Consider the following 27,619-nt stretch of genomic DNA (forward strand, 5'->3'; position numbering starts at 1 on the left):
TGCAGGACTTATACGTTTGTCCTGCAGCATAATTATAAGAAGTGTCAGCAGCACTGAGAAAGTAATTAAGCTGTCTTTCAAGCCTTTTGCTGAGGGAGATCAATCGTGTCTTTTTACTTTATTACTTTATGTATAATGAAAACAAAATGAATTTCAGGGTTCAACACCGCTATAAATCACTGTACGTTTTTTTTCCTTCTTTTTTTTCATAAGACATCGACTTGCAGCCAGATGTTGTCTAACATGTTTCTCAGCATATTTTTGTTTATATAGCAGAACCTCTTTGTACAGTTCAGTCTGTACATGTTTTCCCCATTTTAATGAGATGAGATAAAATTTCAAAGAGAACAAAAAGAAAAAAAGAAACAGGCAAATGGAAAGTAAGTAGTGTTAACTATAGCCTACTCTTTTGTTTTGGTTTTGCTGTACCGCCCCTGCTCCCCTGAGGAGTTATATATATATATTTTTTTTTAATTTATATTTTTAATGAAAAATAATTTTGAGGTTTCACCTTCAGGACATAAAAAAATCTCTTAACTATTTAACAGCAAATAAAACTCACAGTCGAATTTCTTAAAACCACATTCAATACCGCTGGATAGTCTTCGTGTGCAGCATTTACCTCAAGGGCTCAGAGCTGGATCACAGCCAACCTTCATCATAAATATCCATTCATCATTGTGACTTGTCACGGTTCCATCTTCTCTTTACATATTCTTTTTCTTTCATGAGGCATCACTGTCCCCCTGGAAAAAAATTAATAAATACACTTTTTGATTTACTCTTTCTGCACAGCTGTGTGAACTATTCACCTTACTCCATAAAAACAAGGCCGCCGCGCACAGATGATATCAGTGTGGTTGACACAAACTCACAGAGTGACAATAGAAACAGTTTGCAGTATGTTTATTAGAGCTGTGTGTGTTCATAAGAGGTGGAGCTTTGGGCTGGCAGAAGCAAAGCAATGAGCATAACTGTCACTTCAGAAGTCCTGGAAGCAACTCAGCATTCGCAAGCACCGAGATAACCTGAGAGTAGTACTTCTCGGCAGATGAAGAAGGAGCATGGACATTCCCCTGTGAGTAACATAAATATCTGAGTTTAGGAAAACAATAGATCTGTCTTTGTAATATTTATGCTGAAATAGCCCTTAACTCTTCTAATCTTGTCAGCCCACAGCCCCGTTGCCATAATTTAAGACCTTCTGAACATATTCTTCTCACCGGCTCTGTTCATCGAAATGACGTGTGTGTTTTCATCCAGGTTTAGTCGTAAGCGGCGTCTGTTACTTGGATGTGATGATCAGCTTCCACTCTGTAGGAGAAAATGCTTGATGGACTGGTCAGAGTCAGCTGCACATTCAGACAGACTGATGTGAGTACACGCTAATCTGAATATGTGGAAAAACTGTTTTCATTGTGTGTTTGTTGGATGGTGTGGTGTGTTCTTGTCAGGAAAAACATGATTTGTGAAACTTTCATAAACAGACAGACAGTTTACCATTCAAGTTAATTTAATTTAGTTTGAAAGTAGGAGAATTCAGTATGACGTTATCATAATCATGGGAAGTCAAAATCTAATGTTGCAGCTCTATAACTGTGGCATTCCCATCTAAAACCATCAGACTGAAAACTCCATGTTATCTAATTGTAGAAATATTCAAATGTTTTCATTCCTATTGATTCATAAAGAATTTGGACATTCCTTGACATATAGAGATAATGGGTACAAACAAAGAAACAGTTTTATTTCTTTGAAGTTATTTAAAATGGCTATGTTTAAGGCTACATTCTGTTTTTTTTATTTAATTCTTAAATTAAAAGTAAAGTTTATCCTAAATGATTTAACTTGAGACCAACATATTGGCTAAACCACTGTACAACTGTCTTCCTCCTCACCTTTAAATAAATATCACAAAACCATTTTGCCGACTTCATTTAGCCAAATGTTTTCACTTACGTCTGCTGCTCCAAGAGCAAAAGTGACCTAAAGAAGTTTCTAAGATGTGGCCAAGGAGGGAGATGGTTTCCTGCAAAATTACTTTTACCCCATTTTTTTTTTTTCACCTTTTGTCATTTGACAATCACAAAATGTATTTAATGGAGGTCTTAAGTGAGTGACCAAGCTGAGGTGGATGGAGAACATTTGTGGATGTCAGTTTTTAAGTTTTAACACAGATTCCCGAGTGGATTTAAGTCTGGGCTTAACTTAACCAGTCTGACATGTGAATATGCTTTGATGTAAACATGTGGGTTTTCAAACCCCGGGAGCCATTTGCAAGGCGTGTCATGAGTTGTGGAAAATTTTCTTTTCCGATTCCATGTAGACAAAAAGTGGGTGCAAGTATTTGTTTACTTTTTTCAGAGCCACATTTGGATGCATTTGTGGACTGCGGTCAGCTGCAAGCTTTCTTGAAACTTTAGGTGTAATTATGCATCAGTAGGCATAATACAAACTATCAACTAACTAATCATTTAGTGATCAAATAAAAAACAAAAAAGAGAAACTGATATTTACGTATAAAACACAAATAATAATGAAAGGCATTTATTAAATAAACTATGCGATCTCCATATTTAGCATGAAAGTTGTGAGACTGAATAAAACATTTGAAAAATAGAATCAATTCATTCATCATGTATTCCAAGTACTTTTTTTGTACAATTCAACAGAGACAGTATGTCGCTGTATTCTAAGGTTGAGACACTTTTTTGAAATATAGTCACTCTGTCATGTTTTGTTTGTGGTTGATTGTAAGCACACATACAGAACAGCAGAAGTGTGGAAGTGATGATGAAACTATTAAATGAAGCGATGAGGAACAAAAAACAAAAACATCAAACTTACAAATCTACAGGAGGCCCCGGGTAGAAAAAGAATCATAAATCCGAAGAAATAACAGGAGGACTCAAGGGGCTAAGAGCCGAACAGGAAGTAACTGAAGGAACCAACAAGGAGTGACTGAGAAAGAGGTGAATAAGTACTGCAGGTAGAGTGCTTGAAGAAAGAGCTGAACTGTTTGACTAATAGGTTGCAGGTGTGAGGGGAGAGACCAGACAGCAGAAAGAGGAGAGCGACACAAAATGATGTAATAAATCAAATTCCAAAACAACTGAACAAACAGGGATCCAATTCAACTCAACAATGTATTTTAAGTTGTATCCCTTTTATTTTATGGAGGGTAACAGTAATACAATCTGCCCAATTTCTAATTAGCGTCAATTCTCACTACTTCCTGTTTATTGAAGCAAATTATCTCCATAGTGAGAGTGTCTTCAGGTGCTTAATGTATTCAGTTGTTTGATAAATCCTGTAGTCTGTGATCCCTGCACAGTTTTAGGTGGTTGATCTTCAATCTTTTAGCCATGTTAGTGTGAACTCCAAGTCTTTTCAAAATCTGTGAAGACAGTGAAAGGCATGTGGAGTATCTATGGGGTTAAAGTAGTACGTAATAGGATCACCAAGCACCCACGCGGTGCTGAGTGATTGACATAACCACACCCTAATATTTTCAGCAGCGTCAGGGTGTGTCTTCTCGTCATGCAGTAGAAAAACCTGCACATACAAATGCATAAAAACAAAAGATAACAGAAAAAAAAAGATAAATGCCAGGTAACTTCAGCTGTAGCAGCAGGTGCTCCTTTCCTAAAATAGCCCTTATTAACTAACCATTTGGCTCATAACAAAAACTCTTCCTCTGGTTTTTGTGATGAATTTTGTTCCGTAATTTTCTCTAATGTACCTCAGTTGCCTTTACAGGTTTGTTTACGCTGAAATTAATTTGCACACAGCTGGACCGTGTTTTCCTTATTAGGAGACAGTTGGATGAGTTGGATTTTATTTGTGATTTATTTGGATAAACGGGACCAAATTACATGCAAACGCCTACTGCTCTTTTTAGATCTTGAACAATCATCTTTAATCTGAAATTGAGTTTTCTTCTTCAGTGTTTAATTGGCCACTTAGGGAACACAAAATGGTTTGATGTAAGTAAAAAAATAAATAGATTGCACCCAAAGAAGGAACATTCTCATTAACTCAGCAAGAAAAATATGCTGACAAATAAGCTTCAGGCCAACTGATTAAATGGTTGAATAAATTACCATTTTGATTTTCAGGACAAGCAGTTCTTCCACTTGTCTGTTCGACGCGTCTGTGAACAGGTGGAAGAACAATCACCAGAACACATTGGAGCTTCTGGAGCTGACGCGGCTCTGGGCCAACACGGAAAGTTCTGTGCAGAAAGTTTTAGAGCGTCTCAAAGCCAAACGGGGCGACGTCTTCTTAGACCACGTGGTGAACGGCAAGTTTCTAGCCTTTCACAAAGACATCACGGATGAATATGGCACAGAAGACAAGCAGCACTCATGGGCAGTCATCGAAAAACAGGAAGAGGTGGTCATGTATGGGCCTTATTATCCTAACTACAACAGCGGAGAACACAGCGAGGACGTCATCATCACACAAACTCAAGAGCTTCTGGAGGCAGAGGACTTTCCTCAAGGCTGGACAGTGTATATTTTCACCATGAACAGTCCATGTTTGGCAAGAAATTCGGACCCATGCATGCTAAACCTCGTCCGAAGGGCCCAGGGCTGGTGGAGCATGTTTGCTGTAAAGACTTATATTGGCTATATGAGAAGTTGGGGCTTTAAAGGAAACAAAGAAAATGCTTTTAAGGAAGTCAGTTACAGACAAGTGGAAATTATTACTCAAAGTGTGGACTATGGGAGCTACGTCAAATCAGTTGATAAGATCGATGATCTCAGTCCTTTGTGTGAAACTGTGTTTTTTGTTGCTAAGGACTTACTGAAAGGTGAGAAGCTCAACTTCCCTTTGGTAACCACAGAAGAAAAACAGGAACAGAAGAGTTACTTCAAAAATATGAACAGTATTCTTGAGTCCAAACAGGAAGAGGAGAAAAAACTCCTCATAAAGGAGCTGAATGCACTTGCAGAAGCAGCGGATCCCTTGCTTTTAGGTGAAAGTCAAGGCTTAGAGGAGCATTTGGAGAAAGGAAAAGTGTTTTCACTCAGTTACACTTTCAGCTCAGAGGTATGTGAAGGCCTCCAGGAAGAAATGAGAGTCAGGTTTCAACAGTGCTGGAGGGAGACAGTACAGGACAGGTGTGCGGAGTTTGTCAGGGAAAAGCTGACTGATGAGTTCAATCAGCTCACTGTTCGGCTTTTTGTCGAGGACATTCATAGGCTTACACAAGCATATTTGCAAATTGGAAAATTGAAGTTTTAAGCTTCAAATGATCCTTAGTAAAACTGAGGGTTTGGAAAGATTATGGGAATAGTAGCGTGAGGAATCCCCTGTCATGCATTGAAAACTATCAAAAATCTCGTCCGTCGCTTATATTACGCCAAAATGCTTTCTCTTTATTACATTTGCGTACAGTATATCACAAATAACAGAGTACATGATTATAGTGGAGTGATGTTTTTACAGAAGCTTGTACATTTCTCATTCTTGTAATTACATATGATAGTGTCCCACATTTACACCAGTTGTCTCTCGTTAGCAGCCGATTAGAAAGCATTGCAAATATTCTCTACAGTTTTACCCATTGATAACCATGTTATATAGGACGTGAATTTGAATGTAGATTCCCACAAACATTTCAAAGGCCCCGTGTGCTACTGGCTAGAAGATGCAGATCTAATCCTAAGCCAGCAGAGGGCGCTGTGTGCCTCCTGTCACGCTCATTCAGAATAATGAGCGTTTACGCTGGTTAGGTAGTTTGTCTTTGTAACTTTTTTCAGACGTGACGTCCAATTGAGGAATAACAGCCAATGAGCCACGACGGAGGAGTTGTTGTTGCACTAAACTGTAGATCACTTTCGCTGAGGTAATACTTAGGGTGAGGAGTGACGGATGAGACAAACTAGGAGGAATTTACAGGAATAGTTTGTATTCATTTATTTTTGCCTCGTTGTTTTGCTGAGTGTTTCACAATTTCTAACTGATTTTTTTTTTCCTTTTAAAAGACTTTTAGGTCTTCTTGGATACTGTGCATCTTAGAGGATTTTTGCTGTTACTTCTTTACTTGCAAACAATTGCTATGATGCATAGCTGTAGCTACCGTTTTCCTGATGAGCCAGGGTTCCTCCTCTGTTGAAAAGACTTAAAAACTGTGAAGTTTGCTTTTATAATTTCCAAAGTCTGGCTGCAAAATCAAATAGAGTAAGGAATACATTTGTTTTTTCAGACTTTTTTTTTCTTGCTTCATACTCTAAAGAATAAAAATCTGTTAATGCTTAACAAATGCAATTTATTTCAGTTATTTATATTTGAACGATGTATTTTTACTTTGATTTATCACCTCTGAACTTGAATTTAACATTTTATCCATGTCTGAACGTACACTTTTTCAAACATTTAAAGACATATTTTACAACTTTTTTGTTGGATTCAAAACAACTTCTGGTTTATTGAAATTGTTACTGTGTGTCCGAAGGAATATTCTTAGTCTTATCCGAGACTCCTTGCAAATCTAAGAATTACTTATTCTTGGATTTTCGTGAGTGAAGCTGTGAAACGTCCCTACTCCACACTCTGAAAAAGTTGACTTTAACATCTTTTTTGTTTTATTTATAGAATCTAAAGGAAACATGACCTTTAGAGACAAATGACAACTGTAAAAGTTGCTACCCTTTTTATCAGTTAAAACAATTTCAGGCTATCTCTATGATGGTTGAGGTTAATGATCTGTCCAAGTCTTTATGTTTTCTTTTTTTTTTCTTTTTTTTCTTGTATGTAAAATCTTAAATCCTTTCACGTCATCTGCTGCTAATACAACATTATACTAATTTATCATGAGCACAGTCTCCCAGATGGATCATTTGAAAGATTGCCAGGAATTAAATATTTTTTTTCTACTATTTTCCTGTAAACTTACCCTGATAACACTTGGTGTAGCACCTCTGTGGTGTAACCTTTGTCACAAAGTTGTATACTTATGATCTATTTTTCTGTTTTGGATGTCCATAACATCCAGAGAAAAATGTCCAAAGCTATGAAGGCAATACTTACACTTAAGTCTTTCATGTTTCTCATAACTCTCATGTACTGTTTCAGTATCTTTAAGGCAGCTTGTGCTTCCATACTGGCTTTGTAGGAAAAGGTTTGAGTTCGAAAAATGTTCCTTTATAATCCCAGTTTGACTGTACTTTGTCCCAAGTCGGTGTCTTCTCATCGTGTCTTGGTGTGTAGTCATGACACTAATGCCACCGACTGGAGAAAACGGTGCAGCTATCAGTTCCTGGAGAGTTTTGTTAGGATGCTGTACATAGGTAGTTTTTTTTTGTTTGTTTGTTTTTTTTTGGGATGCAGAGAGCTGTAGGTCTCCTAAGCCATGATTAGGTTGTTCCAAGGCTCTGTTTTGGAGCTGGAGGACCCACCGTGTCCACCTGGAGACATCTTCAGAGGAATGGCGCCTCCCTGGGCTGCCATGTAAGCAGGTAGGGCTGAAATCTGAGGAGAAACGTACAAATGGTGAGAAACATTTGATAGATTGAGAATCATATCAGAGTCTGCTTGGCAGTGTTGTCTCTCTCTGGTCAAAAGCTGTAGTCACGTAGTTGTCAAAGTGGCTTACTTGTGTGTGCGGGCCGTGGTGTGTGTACAAGTTGTGATTTTCTGGCTCTGTCTTTATCTGGCGAGGCTCCACTGCGGTGCTGGAGGTGGATGTTGTGGAGGAAGAGGAGGAAGAGGAGGAGCGGGGAGTGATGCTTGGAGTAACTGGAGCCCCCTCGGTGCCTGGAGGTCATACAGAGTCCAGTAGAACAGTGAATGTGATTCGTATCTACAACTGCTTGCTCTTGAGTTTCTCACTTTGTGAAATCAAAACCAGGCTAAAATGTTACCATTTTAGATCAGTGAGGATGATCTAAACAGTGATTTCTGTTAGCTAAATGTAATAAGAATTATATATTATTTAAAGAACTATTTAGTTATTTCTTCTAGTTAGAAATCATTGAGATTACTGTGCCTTAAATAAGCCCAGGTAATGATGTGATGCCTTCACAAGCTTCTGAAAGGTTCGTTGACAACATTTAAAGGAGCGGCATTTTGTATTTTCCAGGCACACAGTGACATTTTATAGCACAATCAGGTTCCAGTTGTTATAAAAATGCTTTATATATATCAAACATAACAAACGAATTTGGACTTTAAAATTTGATGCCTTGAAATTTGCCTCTGTCTCTTTACGAAACTACCTTTAGCACATCATCACAACAGGGCTACGCCATTATGCCGTTTATCACCGTTCTTAGGAGCTGAACTGAACTGAACTGAAAAGTGTTTTTGTATGATGAGTTCAGCAGAAATGCAGTTGCACCAGGTATTTGCTGATTGCTGCTGGCTAGTCTGGAGGACTCTCCAGGAACTGCTGGCTTCACCGTTTCCTCCAATCGGTGGCATCGGTCTTATAACTGCACATCAAGACGCTATGAGAAGAGACCAGCTTGGGACAATGTACAGAAAAAATCTGGTAATCCTAACTGACGACCTAAAACAAAAATTTAGTCTGGTTCAAATTTAAAAAAATGCCTGTGTGTCTTATTACACAGGCCTAATTAACATCTGGTGTAAACGGTATAACCTTGAAAAAGTACTGTGATCTCGGACAGGATATAGCAGCTCGTTAGTTTATTTTTGGTGAAGTCTCATATCAGTCCTTGTGCCTGGGAAGCTAACCTGTTTGGGACTTGTTTAGGTTCTTAGGTTTGCGTTTACGGGTCTGGATCCCCTCTTTCTTCATAGCAAGAGGCCGGGGGACCTGAAGAGACGAGAAGAGACAAAATGAATTTATCTACGCAGAGCATTCTTGCAAATCCTTAAAATAATTTGTAGATTTTACATACAGTGTCTGGCAATGGTATTCTTACCCAGTGAACCAATATTTTGTCACTTTACTCCACAAACATCAGTTATTGTGGAGACATTTTATCTGACTAAGCAACATAAAGTCAACCCTCTTGAGTAAAGAACCATCTTTCATTGTGGACACAAATGTGGATACAAACCATCAAGTTTTTGACAGTATGTCTTAACCAGCTTCCCACAATTGCACATCAAAACCGTAAAATATTTTCTCTTTGTTTAATGCAAAGCAGTTCAAGCTCAGAAAAAAAATACTAAAGACAAGTATCCCCAGAGCATGATCTGATCCCACCATGTTTCACCATGGGAATGGTTATGACCAGAGTAATGGGCAGTTTTCCATTGCTCACAGTGTTTTTACCTTAAGGCCAAAAAAAAAACTGATAAGAACTCTTCTTCCGTATGTTTGTTTTTCTACTTAATAGTCAGTTGGCTTGTAGACATAGTTGGCTGCAATAGAATTTAATATCAATGTAAACAGGGTTGAAAACAAACCAGACTTTTAATAGTATTATGGGTGAAACAGTTTGAAAAGCATTTTCCATCCACTTCAAAATCATGCACCACTTTCTGTTGGTCTGTCCTATAAAATCCACACAAAATACCTTTCAGCAGCAGAACGGTTGTAAAGTGACAAAGTGTGAAAAAGCATGGCAATGAGAGGCATTATGTTTTGTTTTTGTTTTTGTTTTTTTTGTTTTTTTTTCCCCCCATTATTATTATCGATGTGCTCCTCTTACCCCGTGGAGTTTCATGTAGAGCCCACAGGCGTTGCAGACGGGTTCTCCCTCTGCGTTTCGTCGCCACAGGGTGGTGGTGGTCGTATGACAGTTCGTGCAGGACAGGCCCACCCTCCTCGAGGCAGACTGCAACAGGCAAAACGCGTCACTCATCAAACAAAGATAAAGAGGGAAAATGAGCGAGGAGATGAAGGTGAAGAACGTTCATTCGGTGATCACCCACCAGCCGTCTCTGGGGTTTAATGAGCGGCCTGTTGATGCCGTTCATCTTGTGGTACAGGCCGCATGCGTTGCACAGGTAGTGGCCGGTGCCATCGCGCCTCCAGAGGGGAGTTGACATTGCACCGCAGTTCACACATTCTCGTCCCTCAGCAAAGTCATCAAACAAATCTGAAGGGATGTTAAAAAGATAATGTGAGTTGGAAAGGTCGTTTTTTTGGAGGGCGGCGGGGGGGAAAGGGAGGTATTGCAGTGGCATACATAAACCAGTAGGAGGCATCTCTATGCCCCCCCACATAGCAGCAGCCTGAATGGAATCCCTCCTTATCACAGCTCCCCTTAAGATAAAAACCTGGCTGGAAATAGAGATGGTATATAGAGCTCCATCAAATTCAAACGTCCATCACATCTCCTTCTCCCTGGGCCTCTCAGATAGCCAAACATCTGATAAATGTAATCTCCAGCCTCTCATTTGCCAAATAACAGAGTGTCTCCCAGGAACCACTTAGCCATTTAAAAAAAGGAGACATCAATTTGCAGAGCGGAGGAGACAGCTTGGATTTTCTCTCCTCACATCGCCTTCGTACCACCATCAAGAACACTTTGATGTGTTGCAGAAATTAGCACGACAGTGAATTTTAAACCACATTTAAACCACTACAAAAAGACTTTTTAACTGCACACTTCAAGGTGCATTATTGCCCCTCCTTCAGATAGCATAAATCAGGCCTGTATCTATCCCTCCCTCCTCTGGCTGTGCAGCAGAGCTTGTATGAGGGGCCTCCTCAAGGCTGAGAGCCAAAGCATAGCCGGCAGGGCGAGTTAACCTTGGGCTATAGGCAGCACATGTAGCCAACACAACAGTGTGAAAACAGAACAATGCACAGCAGAAATCCTCTATCTGGATGGATGCCTTTTTGTATTTGATAGCGTGCGTGTCAGAGAGCGTCTTTATCAGGTCTCAGCTTAAAAACATCCACACAAACACTTCAGGAGGCCAAAGGTGAAAGTGGAAATAAACAGCTACACAGAGTGTTACAGAGTAGAAGTTACTGCCATACAGACAAATTACTGAGTGTGAGCTTCATTAAAAGTTCTGATAATCTCACTCTGATGAATCTTAGACTGGAAATAAATGAAGCTAATTATAAATTGGGGGGGAAAGACCTCTAATATTTTTACTAGGTATATGCAGCCAACATTTTTTTATTTTGGTTAATATTTAAACAGAAAAATCAACATTCTTATGTTGAATTATACATTACGAGAGTTACATTTAGTTCTGAGAAGCTTCTCCTTCAATTTTAAAACGTCGTTTTATAATTTTTTTTGAAGTGGTATGTTGTTATTTTTCAAGAAAGAATAAAAACAACTCTGAACAACCAGAATGGGTGATTTTAATAATTTCTTATCTTGTGCTTCAGCAATTAAAATATACAGTAAAACACACAATATTTTTCAATAATACAACCCAAGTCTTTAGGTGTTATGCAGAGTAAATATTTCTAACACTGTTTACAGATTAACATAATAATAATAGTAACAATAAAAATAATATTGCCATTAATACATCATAGGAAGAAGTTGTTAGTCTTGTCTCTTTCTATTATTTTACTTTCATATAAATGTAAATAATTGGACATAATCAATATGTGAAGATTGCTTGTTATAATTTATTTATTATGTAATTTGATTTGCTTTATTTTCATTTTAACTTGGATGAAATAAAAAGAAACAATGAATAACAACACCACATGTTTTTTTTCTTCCCTATTTTTTTTCTTTTTAGATATATTTTAAGAATAATACAGAGCATCTATATTGTATCTTTTTACACTCTCAACTAAATCTCATTTGAGGATGACATAGTTTTGATATTAAAATTAGTTGGGGGTTTTTTATAATAATGTCCTAAATAATGTCTGTGTTACGTGTTTCTGAAACAAAAACACATTGGAAGCAATTTTCAGACAAAATATTTAAAGATTCCTTTGAAAAACAATTATTTAGTGCTTTTAATATGAAAGGTGCTTTATCTCTTTTACATCAAGTTATATACGTTATTTCAGTATTTAAAGGAACAGAGAAATAACATACATTGTTCCATGCAAAGGTCACTGAATTCATTTACTTCCATGTTTACCCAACAGATAGACTTTTTTCTGTTTCTTTTCTCCCCTGGACAGCAAGCTTCCTACTGAATGCTTTTCATTCAGCCTGAGATTTGATGTCATTTGTTGTTGTGGCTGAAACATCAGTGTGTGCCTGGGGGGAGGGGGGGAGAGCAAAACCTGCAAAGAAAAAAAAAGATTGCCTTTTTTTAAATTATTTTTTATTTATTTTTCAATTTTTTTTTTATGAGTGTGAGTGTAGTGAATGGATCAATGTAATAATCTCTCCTACTGTTACACAGCTGAACTTTTTCTCTTTAAGAGGGCGGTCTTGTAGATGGAAACTTAAATAATCCCAAGTCACTTGCTTAATCACTAACAGACAATATAGAGCAAATACGATCCAGAAAAGGAATGATGTGATCAGGAGCTGCAGTGGATCAGAATATTAGCAGATGCTTTAAAGAGTTACTCAGTGCCGCCAATGAGGTTTTGAGTTAGCCAACACTGAGCTGGAACTGAAACAAAACAGCAGTAAAACAGAAACATGGGAATAATTTGCCCCCTTATTATAACACAACGGTGGGGGGAAAAAACGAAGTGTAAAGAAGATCAGATATTAAAACCTGGCAACACCAATTGAACAGTGTTATCTCTGTCGTACAGCACACTCCACATGCTCACCCAGCGCAAAATAGGAAATAAAACGCTTTATTTCGAACATTCCTTAAAGTTTAAAATAAAAGTTTACATAAAAATATTAGTTGTATTTTCATGTCTATTCTCTTCACTTTCTTATCGGCCTGATGTGATCTGAAATGTCACATCAAATAAAATCCACAAACCCTATAAACTCCATAAGCAGCGACTTGTCAGCCTCGTTTAATGTTGCGTTTTAAAAAGATTTAGAGAATTAAGTTTAATAAACCATTCAGGTGCAAGCCTTTGCTCTGCAAAAGAAAAAGTTTAATATTCAGAGCTATTTTTCAAAATCATGTCCAGTATTTTTAATGCGTGGAAAAAAAAAAACTTATCTGCACAACAAATATATTTAAATCACGCATTAAAATGCTAATTTTGCTGCACAATCCCCGTATCGTTTTTATCTTGTCATTTTTTCATTGCAAGTGTCTTTGCTCAATTGATTTTCTTTCCAACTCTTTTTTTTTCAATTACAGCCACCATCATGTGTTGTATTACATTTTATATTAATCAGTCAGTCATTTTTTTTTCATAGCAATAACTGGACGGTAGTATCTCATTGCTTCCTTTATGAAAAATATGTCTGCATAAAAGTCAATAATCAAAACAGATTTTAATTTCTAACAGTTTTTTCTGTTTTGTTTAGTTTTAAATATTGTTCTTTAACTAATTTATACGAAAAGTCCATATTTATATGTGGGAATAAAAGAAACTTTTTATAAAACGTATAGATTTAAAGTAATTTTTAACCATAAATTATATTTTATTTTTAAATTGGTAGTATTTCCTATGAGACACAAATGTGCAAAATATATTTTAATTAAAACGTTATTATTTTTGGGGGGGTTAGCAGGGTTGTTTGTTTGATTTATTTATTTATTTATTTATTTATTTATTTTTCACATTAAAAAACCCTTAAAAACATCAACATTCAAAATATGTCCATACAATTTTTTATTATTTAAATATATTGTTATAGTATTTTTCTGGTGCTCACCTATGTTTGGGTGCCGCGTCGTACCAGGAGAAGCGCCGGTCTGTAGACCGTGCAGCACCGGACTGTCGAAGGGGGACGCCGGCCACGTTCCTCCGACGTTAGGGCTCATGTAGGCCGAATAGGGACTGGGGTACGAGCCGCCGAGGCCCCGCGGACCATAGTGCTCCCTTCCGTTGGCAGAGATGTTCAGCGGGCTGGTGTAAGAGACCGCCTCCCTGGCCGTGGCCACACCGGACGATAGCGGCGGACTGGTGGAGAAGGAGAAGCGCGGAGACACCGGGGAGTGGTTGTAGGAGGGCACCGGGTCTGCACCCGGCTGCGCCCAGACGGAGTGGCTCGAAACCGGGCTGCCCTGCTGCGAAGCGCCGGGCGTCTGGAGGTACGGCAGCGCGGAGATCATCGGGGTGACGACCCGGGTGGTGGGCACGTAAACCGGAGACGTGGCCGCCGAGGCGTTGTGGAGAAAACCGGCCTCATAGGAAGAGGATCCGTGGTTGGAAGTCATAATGCCCTGGTACATGTCCCCACCTGGAGCTGGTCATCCGTGGAGGTAAATCTGGAGAAGCCTGCAAATCACCGCAAGGCTCGCTATCTGTCTTTATTAACGCCCCTGTCCTGGTTCAGATCTGATCTGCTGAGGTCCAGCGGAGCGACCGCATTATTGAGAAAATTAAAATCGGTCTGCAGGCAGGAAGACGATAGGCTGCATGAGAGAGGAGGAGGAGGTGGAGGAAGAGACTATCCAACTAAATCAAGATCCAGCTGTTATCTGCCCCCTCTCTGTCTCTCTCTCTCTCTCTCTCTTTTTCTCTCTTTCTCACTCAAACACATACTTTATGCCAAATTATGCTCATTCATGCCACATTTTTTTCCCTTATTACGCGGAAATGATATCCCTCTATTATTTATTTATTTATTTATTTATTTATTTATTTATTTATTTATTTATTTATTTATTCATTCATTAATTCATTACGCTATTCGTGTTAAGGTTTTGTTCAGATATAAGGGTCTTCTTAAACTTCCAATTTCCCTTCTTAATATCTAACATACTCTGAGTTTCTGTTGTCAAAGTTTTTGACAATTTCTTTTTTTAAAATGAAGGAATTTAGAAAACGAAATACAGTATTTGTTTTTCTTGGATGTTTGTGAGAATTTGTATCAAATAGCAAGTTACACTACAAATATTTAAGTTTGTAAAAAAAATTAAAAAAAATTTAAAAAAAAGTGCTTTCCTGCATATTTTCTCCCTCATATTCGCCTGTCTCTCCCTTGAGGTGAATGGGGTATTTATTTATTTATTTATTTATTTATTTATTTATTTATTTATTTATTTATTTATTTATTTTGTCGTTCTTTGATTATTATTTTTGTATATTTGTTTGTTTTTGTTTTGTTTTTGTTTTTTTACTTGAAATATTTTGAGCAAAAAGTAACGGAGTAAATATTTTTGGGGATCAGAAAAAGATGAACAAATGTTTTTGTTTTTAAACTATGACTAACATTTTTTAATCTTACTTGTGACCGAAGCATCAGTAAAGTTTGGATTTTCTGCGATTTTGCGCGGATGTAATTTTTATTTTTATTTATTTATTTTTATTTATTTTTTTTTTTTGATCAGCAATAAGATCGGCGGGATTTTTGTGTTTGTTGTATAAATAGATAATACAACATAACATAATGGGGGATTATATCTTTCTTCGATTTTCAAAATTCTGAAACTGATCTAAATCTTTCGTTCGTTACAGACTTATTTGACATTGAGCTCATCTTTTTGTCCGAAAAATTGACATATTTTGGACTACCCTTTAGAAGTTATTGAAGTCAGTAATGTTGTACGTTGAAATTTGTAACGCGTTATTACAGAGTTAAATAAGGGATTAATGCCGTAATCGCATGTCTTCAAAACTATTATTCACTCAAAGACTAAAATTCCCAAACCCAATGACTGCTATATTAATAATTTATATTTTGCAAAATAAACACACATTATCAGTAATCCAGTCGATTTAAACCTTTAATTTTGCTTGGAAGTGACAGATTTTGAGAGAGGCCAAAATCTGCCTCCGTGGAAAGTGTCCGGCGGCGGCTGCTGCCCTTATGAGGACAGATTTATACCTGTCATCGACACCAGAGAACGTAAACACACGGGGCCATTTCATTGTGCGGCCACTTCCCGCTGACAGCCTCATACTGAGTTATGGAGCCGCTACGGAGGCCTGTAGAGTCCCGCATGGTGTTTCTCTTACAGCGTGTGCGTTAGACTGAATGGAATAACGCCAGAAAACATGGGGGCGTGGAGGGGGTGGCACACACCAATTAATGCTCCGCGTCGTTGAAAAACACTTAAGACTGTTTAAAGAGTGGTGAAAGCATCGCAGTAAAAGTAAAAGTCCTGCTTTCATTAAAGTGTAATTATTAAAATTTTAGAATAAACAAAGACGCTGTGAATAAAGTTGAAGAATCTATCTATCTATCTATCTATCTATCTATCTATCTATCTATCTATCTATCTATCTATCTATCTATCTATCTATCTATCTATCTATCTATCTATCTATCNCTATCTATCTATCTATCTATCTATCTATCTATCTATCTATCTATCTATCTATCTATCTATCTATCTATCTATCTATCTATCTATCTATCTAAACTATGAATATCAGTCCATATGTATTTCATTATTGATTCAATCAATCCTCCCTTTCCAGTAGGAGCAAAAGGCGAACAGGGCAATATTGCCTCCTTGGAAATGGGGAACTGCCATCAATGTGTAACTGCAGGCTGATAACGCGAGCACCAATTGCTGACTAATAATATCAAGGTGTGGCTCAGTGTGTGGCCTCAGACGGCACAAAGTGGCATCAAAGTCACGGGTTATTCGTGATTTTATGGCCCCAATCCAGTTAATGTACAGAGGTTTGCTCACACTCTCCAGGGAGAGCTGAAGGTTTCTGTAGTTTTATATCTGTGCTGGGTGGATTGTTACTGTCCGGACTGCTGGAGTGCAAGGTGAAAGGTTCACAAAAACAGTCTGAAATCAAGCATCCTCTCTCCCCTGTTGTTGTACTGTAAAATGTATGTTTTGGTTCGTGTGGCGTTGCACATGCCAGACTGCAGTGCTGACAGTGACAGAGGCCAGAGCTTATTTGAAATGTGTGCGTGTTCATGTGTGCGCTTCAAACGATGATTCAGTGCTCAGTGTGTGTTTGCTGTCAGTGTGTATGAATGAGGAGGTGTCGGGTGAGGGACTAGATAGAGATGCTGGTATGTGCGGCACACCGCTGCCGTGAGGAAGGTGTGTGTCCGTGTGTGTGCGTGTGCATGTGTGTGTTTGAGCCAGGCACCAGGAAAACTGTCCCCGTCCTGGCTGGGGGCAAAGACTCAATCACTCGGGGTCGGTGACTTACTTTGGCCCTTCTTCCTTACACACAGACGCTCACAAAAACACACACACACACACACGCTCTCAAGGAGAAAGAGGCCTGTAGACTCCTGGCTCCAGGAAGAACACTTCAAATGGAAAAGCAGGAAAACCCAGGAAGAGCAACGATATGAGGCCAGTGAAAAACACACACACACATACACACACACGCACACACACACACACACACCCACACACACACACACACACACACGTCACTCCGTTGTATTCGAGGTGTTCTTCACTGGCATTTTCCTTTGCAAAGTAAGCAGAAAATCTGAGTTCTTTCTGCTGAAGGCCTTTCATCTTTTCTGCATCTGTTCCTGCTGATGTCACCTGTTTGTCTTGTTACAGCAGACCGGGCTGATGTTCCCTCATGTGACAAAAGAGTGAAAATCAATTCAAACACAGCTCAGATGTCTGCTTTTGCAGTTTTGTTGCTCAGAATACTCTCTCAAGTTTGACTGTTTGCAGGTTTAGGAATATATCTGAAAGTCAACCCACGATTAATTATCGTAGTAAGCAAAACACTGAAGTGTAGAATACGCTAACCGGTCAAAATGAAATCAGTTGTTTATATAACATCGACTCACAAATAATGTTATCAGAAGGCTTTTTTTTTTTTTACAAGGCAAACAAATCCAGTTTCTACACAGAAAAATATAGTCAATTCAGTGTGACAGATTTAATGTCAGTTGCATACATTCCAGTTATGCTCATAAAGCAATGCATTCAAATTCAGTCAACAACTATGTGTTAGTTAGTTGATAAAAAAAAATGCTTTGGCATTTTTTTATTTGCATTTTGCAAATAAAGTGTGTCAGTGGGACCATGAGTTCTGCTGATTAGGCATGTAATGTATGTTAATCATTTTGAAAATGTGAAGTTTGAGTTGACAACTGCATTAATGCAATCAAGAAAAACTGTGTACATTTCCATTAGATTGTTTTTTTTTCTTAATCTGTCTCGACACAGTGAATTCTGAGTTTCTCTAGTGATGGTAAATGTGTCTAGCATTAGATCAACCAATGATCAACCAGTATTCAGAAATCAACTTACAAGTGTAAACAGCCAGAGCACATCACAATGTTACCTTTTCCCACAATGGAAGGACAAGGATTCGGAGAGTGTGCGGCTTTTCTTAAGGAGATTGTCCTATGTTCCCATTTCTACTTTTGACTTTATTTTCTTTGAGATATGCAGTGCTGTCTTTTCCTTTCTGTATCACAATAAAATGGTCTGTCAACAAATTACAGTAAAACAGTAAGTATAATTTTGTCTAGTGTCTTGCCATAAATGCAATTTGCAATTCTTTAGACATAGTTTACAACAAAATATCCATCCAGAGTGCAGTTGTATTGACAACATGAGTATGTAGTTTGACTGTCTTTTCCATACACAATTAATCAAGAACCTGTCACACTGAAGCACTGACATGTTCATCAGGTAAGATATCTACTTTTGAGAGATGAACTAAGGATTTTCAAAAAGAGACTGGCTTTTTGTGGGTAATCCACGGCGTTTTGCTGTTTGTACGATTCGTTCTGAGAAATACACTTTCTGTTTTGCAAATGTAAAGGATGATTTGAGAAATGCACTGAAGCAACTGAGAAAAATAAACCGTCAGCAGAACCTGGCTCGGCGGTAGCAGCCGTCTTCCCCAACACTCCTTTAGGTAGTTGAGAAAACATAGAATGCACACAAAAGTGTACGAAAGTGTGAATATATTTGTTAGTTAGCATAGCCTGCTTAAAGTCTAGAGCTCAATCCAACTGTGTAAAAAGCTATCGATAGCTTTGCATGGCCCTCTGTTCAGTAATGCATATGGTGTTATTCATCTTTCTTCTTTAAACAAACAAAGTCAATTTGTACTCAACTCTCCATGTGACACAAAATCAAGGCTTTTTGATTTCACATTATTCATTCTGAACTTTTTTTACATTTACTTTTGATAAGGTTGTTGGGTCTGGACCTGTGTGTTATTTTAAAGGATCTTGTGGATTAGGGTGTGTTTGTGTAACTAAGGTTACACAGAGTCACACAGACACTGGTTTTCTCAGAGAGACCTGGACATCAGCAAGACGATCATCTCTTTTTCATACACACACACACACACACGCACACATGCACACGCGCACACATGCAAACACACATTCACACACACTATTAACCAGAGGTGTATTTTTGAACAAATTATTAACTCCTCAGGTAATTGATCTCTCATCAATTACCGAAGAGCTGATTTGGACTCTATTTACATAATTTAAAGAACAAAACAAATACAAATACATCGAGCAGCATTCAACTACGGGTGATAAAAATCAAATAATCAACTAATCAAAAACACTGTTGATTTCATCAAGCAAAAGATATCAACAAAAGATTGATTTCTAGGTAAGGAGAAAGTTAGAGCTCCCCTACAGTGGCTAGTGCTACCAAGGCCAGCTGCGGGCCACTCAGATTGGTTTGAGATCGATGTCATCTGTGGCATGTTTGAGGGGTTTCTGGTTTCAGGTGGCCCCACTTCATCGACATTTGGGTTTTGACTGGGCCCAGGACTTCCCATTTCTTAATTCACAGCTAAAATATGATCGGCATACAGGTATATTTACTGTCATTGTCTGTCTTTTTTTCTTTTTTTTTTTTTTTTTACAGATGGTATAGCATTTTCCTGCTACAGCAAATATTCCCAAACCCTTGTCTATGTTTGCTGGTGTTCTCCTTGCACATCTCCGATGAAAGCCAAGCTTCTCTGGTCTCATCTTGATTGCACAGGCATGGACTTTCATATCAACAACCAAAAAGACCTGCTATATTGCGACATTTTAAGCTCTTTGGAGACTTCTTTCAGCAACTTCTGCTCTGATTTCAGGGTGAGCTTACTTGGCTCAGGGGTATAATACATTTTTTTATGTCCTGCATTGGAAGACTATTTTTCAGGCAGTGATGTGGCTGATTTCAAATTCTTTAGAGACCTCTTTAAATGTGTACCAGACTTATACGCCGCCACAATCGTCTTTCTGAATGCCCCGGACAGCTATTTTGTTCTCTCTTTCGTTTCAACATTAAGGAGCAGACCAATCTCGAGCAATCTTGCTCTTTGAAATTGCTGAATCACTGGGTTTTAATCATGTGCTGACTTGATCTACCGGTGTGTGATTTTAACAAAAGAATAAAAATAGGGGTGTCCAAGTTAATTCCTACCCAGAAATTGGTTTCTGTTTTATTACCAAAAAATGTTCGCATTTCCATCAGCTTTTATGATCTCGTATTATTTCCTAATACGACAGAAAAGCTAAACAAAACAAATGCTCATGTGAGTCTATTTTTTCCTTTTAAGATCCCGGAAATGAAAGGTCCTCTGGAAGTTTTGTGAATGATTCTCTGCTATCGATGGTTTAACATGTGCCTCAACAGTATCATAAGTGCCAGTTTTAAATCTCATGCCCCGTGACACTAAGTGTATGAGTGCAAGCAATAGCAAGAGTATTTTTAGCAGTGCGGACCAAGGGATCCCGGGACCTCTCCCTGTGATAAGCCGTGACCAAAGTCCGCTGGCTAGAGAAGGCCGAAAGAGCAAATAGGGAACGCACACACACATACGGAGTGTTTAATAAACGCATACATGGGACTTAGCCGCAGTGTGATGTGGCAGGCAAAGGTAAGGCTGCTTGTTTGTACGCGAGGGGCAAATTAGGGGCAAGATCCAGGTTAGGTAAAGGTGAAGTGATGTCATCAAAAACAATGGGTTCTGGAGGTGATGAGGAGTTCAGGCAGAGTTCATGCAAAGGTGGTCTGAGAAGCTTCTTCTGGGGGGGAACTTCAACGAGATGCTCCGAAAGGTGGAGATGGTCGAAAACCCGTCCCGTTTCTGTCAGTCAAAAAGTAGGAAAAAACAAAAAAACACTCCGAGGAAGCAGGAGGGAGGAGAAATGGTGCCTTCAACTGCACCCAAGTCTGATAACAGCTGGAATCTTTTTGTTTGGACAGAGAGAGGAGGGATGATGTGTGAGAGGAGTTTAATAAATTGAGTAAGAAAAAAAAAAATGAAGTTGAAAGTGGATCAAGAAACAGAGAAGAAACGCTGAGAAGAAGGATGCCACCAGACAGGAGGAGCAGTGGAAAACAAAAGAGGCTCCACACTCTCCTCTGCCTTATCTGTCTGAGGGTCTTATCCACTGCTGGCTCTGTTAGTGTAACCCCTCTCCCTCCCTTCCAGCACGGCCGCTCTCCTTCCACCTCATCCCTCCATCTCCATGTCCCCCCCTCCTCCCCTCCGCTCCCGTCCAACCAGCCCTCCACTGCTTGCCGTGGACCCCCGTTATCAGGCCAGGCCTGACGTCAGGGGGGGCCGGAGACAGAGGCTGATAGCGTGGCAGAGGCTGCCTCCGCAAAGGCTGTGGGAACCAGCGGCCCAGCCCAGTTCGACCCAGTGGCCCTGCACGTCCACCACCAGAACAGACGGAGGCAAGCAATAACAGCGAATCCATGACAGCGCACACTCCATGTCAATTTATGGCTTTGTTGTTGATTTTTTTGACTGTCGCACTAAAATAGAAAACTAAAATATCAATCGCTTCTGCGCCTCTCTACAGCTGCAGTTCGTGTTTTGCATTTCCGAAAACGCTGCAGAAATAACACAAAACAGAAACTTTCATCAAAAGTCAGAGTTTAATATTAAATACAGCAAATGTATTCATCAGCATTTTCCTTAAAGTAGCCATCTGCGTTTGTTATCTTCTACTATTTTTGTCACAATAATCTACTTTCAGTAATAGCTACAAGTTTAAGAACTTTAATGAATTAGAAAAAAAAAATAACTGTGAAACTTTGTGTCATTTTGATAAAACCAGAGAATCAATTCTTCATTCATTTAAGGTGAAACTGTTTTTTTTTTATCACTTTATCATTTGTCATATTTATTGGCATCCATTGTGAAGATGCTTAAAAACTCTTATAACTATGTCATCATTTATTGCAGAGGCATAAGATGTTTTTTATTGCTTTTTTGTTTGGTTTTTTTACAAAAAGAATGCAGGAACAAATATTGGTACTCTTTTAATACAATCTCTCTTTTCGTGCATGTAGAATAACATTTAGTCTTCTTTTATACCCCTCTCTTGAGGTTGGAACCCAATCGCTCTGGTTCAAATGGGCAAAAGTAAATTCTGTCTCTGGTGAACCATATCGGTGCTGATTTGCTCCAAGGCTTTTGGATCAAATTCCCAATCACGATGACTTTCACCCTAACAAGGTTCCCAAACCCACTGGAAAAGAACCAGGCCCAAAGCATCACAGATCCTCTACCGTACTTAGCAGTGGTCGTGATTTTTCACATGTTCACTCTTTTCTTAAGGTCAGACCCACCTCAGTTTTAGTCTTACCCGTCCAAAGCACACAGTTCCTGTTAAAGTCAAAGAAGAGTTTACCAAACTGCTTCCAAACAACAGGTTGAGAACATAACATTTTTGTCACCTTTTTTTTTATTTACTATATCAACAAGATAAATAAAGGTTAAATAAAAAACAATAAAATAAAATATGTTTTTTTTTACATACTTTATTTGCTTACATTTATGTTTGTTTGTTTGTTTTTTTTTGTTTGTTTTTTTTTGTTTTTGCTAATTTTAACTACAAATAACCCAACAAAAGTGTTGGTGCTGGTCCAGAAAAACCCAACACATTTGCACCGCATGGAATAAAAACAATGAATACATTTCCCCAGACTGTTGTAAGGTTGCTCTTAACTCCAAATAGTTGACTTGGTATTGTCTTGGCAGAAAAGCTTGAGAGAAACAAAGCCAGAGAACATGTGAGTTTGTTGGTGCAGGTCAACAGGTGCAAGTTGTGAAGTGTGGGGAGTGAATGCAACATGGATGGCTGCAACAGATGAAGTTTCACATCATTAAGTGCAGGTGCTGTACTCCCAAAACACACTCATGCGCACGCACGCAAAACACACACACACACACACGCGCGCGCGCGCACACACACGCAAAGATATCTCATGTCATCTAAACCTTGTTAATTTTCATACTTCGACATCAAAAATCCCAAGGAAGACACTTAATGCGCCTTTGTTCCTCTGTCTAATTCTGGTCTAGCTCATTTACACTCAAGGGGAGCGAGGTGAACCATCAATCTGTCCTTTGCTCAAGCATATATTTCCACTTTTCCTAAGTGTGTCGCAGATGTTTTCGGTGATGGATTTGTCGGATGGGGAGTGGAGACGCGCTTATCAGTGTGTTGTCCTCGATAAGCGAAGGAGATTTGTAACCGTTGTAGTTGGTCAGTCTTGGGTTGGTGCGTGTGCGTGTTTGTGTCTTGCGTTGACCTCTTCCCCGTCGAGCTAGTAGGAGGAAGAAGCAAGCGGCCTTGACAGAGAGCTAGGAGGGGTGAGATCTTAAATAAGAATCTGTGAAAGAAGGAAGCCGTTGTTTCTGAGCTCGTTATTACTTCCAGTCTTGCTCTCATTTCTCCCAGACACACACTCCTTACACCAGACGTCCTGTTATACTTTCATTGTATTGTGTTTTGTTTGGTTGGGATATGACAGGCCAATACAAAGTATGTGTGCAGCTTAAGGTCTTAGCTTTTGCTTGGTTTGCTTGCAGTTACAAAACTGAAAAGTTTGACATTCAGTCTGTTATTTTTACTTATTCTGTTCTGCAAAATAGCCAGTCAAATTGGATGGAAAGCATCTGAACAGCAATTTTCAGGTTTTGTTACATAATCTCAATTGGATTCAGGTCTGTTCTTTGACTTGGTTGTTCTAACAAATGAATATGCTTTGATTAAAATCATTTCTTTGTAGCTCTTTTGTACCTCTGCCAGTATGTGGTCGTCCTGCAGGAAAGCAAACCTCCACCCAAGTCTCAAGTATTTTTCGGCCTCTTACAGGTTTTCTTCCACAACAATTCTCAATTTTGCATTATTTGTATGTTGATTAATCCCATAATACTTCTCTTAAATATATTAAAGTGCTTAGTTGTCACGTTCAAAGAGTATCGATACAATTACAAAGAAGCGTATGCGTGGCTATTAAACAAATATCACAATGTGGTTAAAGGTGAGTGACTGAGCAAAAACGTTTTGACCTACTCTGCACCCTGGCTGCTGAACACCTACTCATCAGTTAGAAATTATAGGAACAGGTGTACTAAAATATGTATATTTTAGGGTTTTGTCTCAATACCAAGATGCATTTTCATAAGACGACTCGATTCAGGCTTTAGAGGAACTAAATGTTATTTTCTTCATGCTCAGGCAGGTTCAGAGAGTGTGATGTGCAACTTACAGATCTATTCTTGACCGAGCCAGGCAGGTGTGTGACTCAGATGTGAGACGATACACACTCTGGGCAGGCACCGAGGCTTGTTTGTATTTTACTGCCTCACTCTGAGATGGAACAATAATTTGTCTGAAAGATGTTGAGTCTCAAACAGTCAATCGACGCCAAGGAAAATGTACTTCGCTCCTGCATTGGCTGCTTTGCAAATGCCAGTACCGTGTCAAATATTGGTATTTCCTACTTCCCAAGCAGCATTTGCTTTTAAATATTAAAAAATGCTGTACAAAAAAAAAAAAAAAATTAAAATTATAAAGTGAATTTTTTTGTGATTAACTTGAAGTTATGGTCCACGAATCAGGGAATCCAATTTAGAGACCAATTGACCTAACATGCAAATTTGTGAATTGTTAAATCTTATTTAACCAGATTTAACAAATCTGGTTAAATAAATGAATGCATGGATGAAAATGTAGGTGTTTGCATGAGAAGGATGTCCAAGCCTGTGACCTCGGCGCTCAGACATCATGCCTGTTCCGTTATGCTGCTCCTCGACTAGTTCAGCCGAAATGAAAATTGTTGAGATAGCAGAAGAAAGCAGAGCATTAGCAAGAAATGTTACGGATTTAATGACTGGAGGAAAGTCTGCTGTGTATACTGAGAAAAAAAAGTTTGTATATTTCCAACTCTTTTTCTTTTTTTTTCCACGCTGAGTGACTCAAGTCTCCTCATCTCTGCCCTCTGGCTGACATTATAGGAGATGGGCTCATTAGGCGTTTTAATTGGTCCAGAGCAGCTGCTGTATGTGAACTGGTTTGTGGGCTGGCTACCTGCCAAACTTAAATAAGGTAACCTTGCGGAAAAGCTACGCAGACTGAGCAACAGATCAAACAGGTCAAAGAAAAGTTTAAACACGATGAGAAAATCCTGTATTCTGAGCTTTGAATGCCTTTTTCAGAGTTTTATCCAACTACTGTGTACTTCTTTTTACGAGAGTATTTTCGTGGACCTTTCTATCTAAAAACCACAAGTTTTTAAATATACCTACTCCCTCCACCCGATAGCTTGTTGGTCTTTGTAATAAAAAAAAAAACTGTCTCCTTTGACTAAATCATTTGTTCAAAAGACTTTTTATCATTAAATAAGCAGCACTGTGGTTAAATTTTTCAAATGCGAATGACATACGTTAAGATTAATCACGTTGAAGTTGCTTCTCTTGCTGAAATTTAGAAATTTAAGAGCACCTTGTTGAATCCACATTTAACTCGTTTCCTCTTGTGTGCGTGTATGTATGAAACCCGCTGTGTGTGTGTGTGTGTGTGTGCGCGTGTGTGAGTGTGTGCTGTGGGGTCTGTAGCTTGTGGAGAATCCATCAAAGCTTATCATTATAAGTAAACATGACAGAGTGGACAAAATGTCTTGTGCACCGCCAGACCTGTTATCTGACCACGAGCCATATCTGCGATGATGGACTGATGTGGCGCTGGCCTGGACTAACCAGAGTCTGAGAGTTTAGAGTGGGAGGCAACACGCGCTCGTACACACACACGCACTCCAGGACACTTGAAAACACACTTCAAAAGGCGCAGACATGCAACAAAAGTCAGGAGCCCTTCTATTACCTTATATCTTCAACATCTTAAAGGAATATTGCTGTTTCAGTGGATGAAAAGTTGATTCACTGCTCAGTCGTAAATGGACAGACACTGAAATAATACATTTGGAGTTTATTGCTGTTATTTATTGGCAAATGTTTATTAAGGTTCAGGGTTTATGTATTTTTCAAACACAGAGAGGATTTTATTCCCTAAAAAGTAATCATTACTGTACACGACAAGCCTCTTTTTTATGACAGGTGAGATCAGAGGAGAGTTAAGTAGCCCCGATAGAGATTTACTAGTAGCATTACTCTTCATCTTCTGCGCTCGTGGTTTCTTTATAGACTGTGTCTGAAGGAAGATTATCAAAAAAAAAAACCTAAAGGGGATTTTGAAAAGTATATGGATTCAGTATGTTTTTAGACAGATTTTCCGTCCGTCCGATGTCAGGCATCTCGCATGTGTGTGAAGTGTTGAGGTCAGCCTGCATGTTCCTTTACTTGTTACAACACCACTGATAAGAAAGGTAAACAACCCTGCACTGTTTGCTCCCCTGCAGCAGTCACATGATCAAGAAACTCTGATGATAGCCTCTATGTGAGCTTGAAAAGGTACGATTTTGCAGACGCAGTCTAATCCGTGTTCTGGGCGGTGGGTGCGGGGGGGGAGGGGATAGAGGGGGCCCTGTATGTCTATTTGAACTAAAACTCCAGTATTGATAACCTCTTTCCATGCTCGCTTTAATTTCTGGGTCAAAAGTCGTGGCTGCAGTACCTCAGCTGACATGTCAGATTGACAGTAGGTGTAGTGGCACTGGATGGTATACAGCACGGGGACGTCTGATGCCATGTCGTTGTTCTGCCTGTAATCAAGGAGCATGTGTGTTCAGGAGGTCATTAAACTCATTGTGACAAAGAAGGTGGTCCTTAAGGTGATTTGGACAATCCCAGACCACCAAGGTAGAGTTGATTTTCTCTTTTGCATCTAGGAAATGTATTTTATTTCTAACTCTACAGGCCTCTGACTTGTTTTACGAATCATTACAAAGGGAAAAGGACTAATTGGACATAATGGAGTTAAGTTTTTTTGTTTGTTTCGTTTACCTGCAATTAACGTCAGCGTAATTAAGGATTTGCGATGTGACGGTGTTGACGATAGCTCACGACTCACAAAGCGCTTCCTCTCCATCGCTGCTCTTGCTCAGACCGATGTGACTTTTCTCCTTTTCCTTTTCGCCTCATACGCCACTTTCAGTAATATTTCCCTTCTTTTTCTTAAGTTTCATAGATTCATGTTTAATCACCTCCATATGTTCAAGCTTCAGGAGCATTCTCCCACTTTTTTCCTCCTTTGATTACACTTATGAATTAAAATATTTTTTTTGGAAGGGAAATCAGAGTGGAAATTAGCATACTTGAAGGTCTGTTGAACCTGACTTAAGCGTTGAATGTTCTGAGTCCAAAACATTGCTCCATGTTTTACTTTAAGGTGAATGCCAAATTATCATCACTAACTAATAATTAGTATGTTATAATATCAGTTTTTATAGTGTGAAAGTCCAATTTCTGAACGTAACTAAATAATTTCATTCTGATTTTTTTTTTTTATTAAATTAAATTAGATTAACGCTTATAAGCATACCTAAA

The 27,619-nt window shown here is 38.8% G+C and overlaps 2 protein-coding genes and 1 long non-coding RNA gene across 3 annotated transcripts; 1 reads left to right on the forward strand and 2 right to left on the reverse strand.

Moving 5' to 3' along the window:
• Nucleotides 1-909: 909 nt before the first annotated feature.
• Nucleotides 910-6,267, forward strand: LOC103138608 (uncharacterized). Its single transcript, XM_007552870.2, has 3 exons — nt 910-1,078; nt 1,264-1,374; nt 4,119-6,267. Exons 1-3 carry the CDS (start codon nt 1,065-1,067, stop codon nt 5,248-5,250), a joined length of 1,257 nt encoding a protein of 418 aa, XP_007552932.1. The 5' UTR covers nt 910-1,064; the 3' UTR covers nt 5,251-6,267.
• A 71-nt stretch (nt 6,268-6,338) lies between these two features.
• LOC107836340 (uncharacterized) lies at nt 6,339-25,813 on the reverse strand. Its single transcript, XR_001662224.1, has 3 exons — nt 25,803-25,813; nt 17,071-17,073; nt 6,339-6,515 (listed from the first exon to the last, which is right to left on the reverse strand). It is a non-coding gene; the product is annotated as an uncharacterized LOC107836340 (long non-coding RNA).
• gata4 (GATA binding protein 4) lies at nt 7,332-14,394 on the reverse strand. The gene is made up of 6 exons (XM_007552871.2): nt 13,662-14,394; nt 9,856-10,022; nt 9,633-9,758; nt 8,707-8,788; nt 7,604-7,764; nt 7,332-7,479 (listed from the first exon to the last, which is right to left on the reverse strand). Exons 1-6 carry the CDS (start codon nt 14,179-14,181, stop codon nt 7,354-7,356), a joined length of 1,182 nt encoding a protein of 393 aa, XP_007552933.1. The 5' UTR covers nt 14,182-14,394; the 3' UTR covers nt 7,332-7,353.
• Nucleotides 25,814-27,619: the final 1,806 nt, after the last annotated feature.

The sequence above is a fragment of the Poecilia formosa genome, unplaced genomic scaffold, assembly GCF_000485575.1.
Source record: "Poecilia formosa unplaced genomic scaffold, Poecilia_formosa-5.1.2 Scaffold53, whole genome shotgun sequence".
In the NCBI taxonomy this organism is placed as follows: domain Eukaryota; kingdom Metazoa; phylum Chordata; class Actinopteri; order Cyprinodontiformes; family Poeciliidae; genus Poecilia; species Poecilia formosa.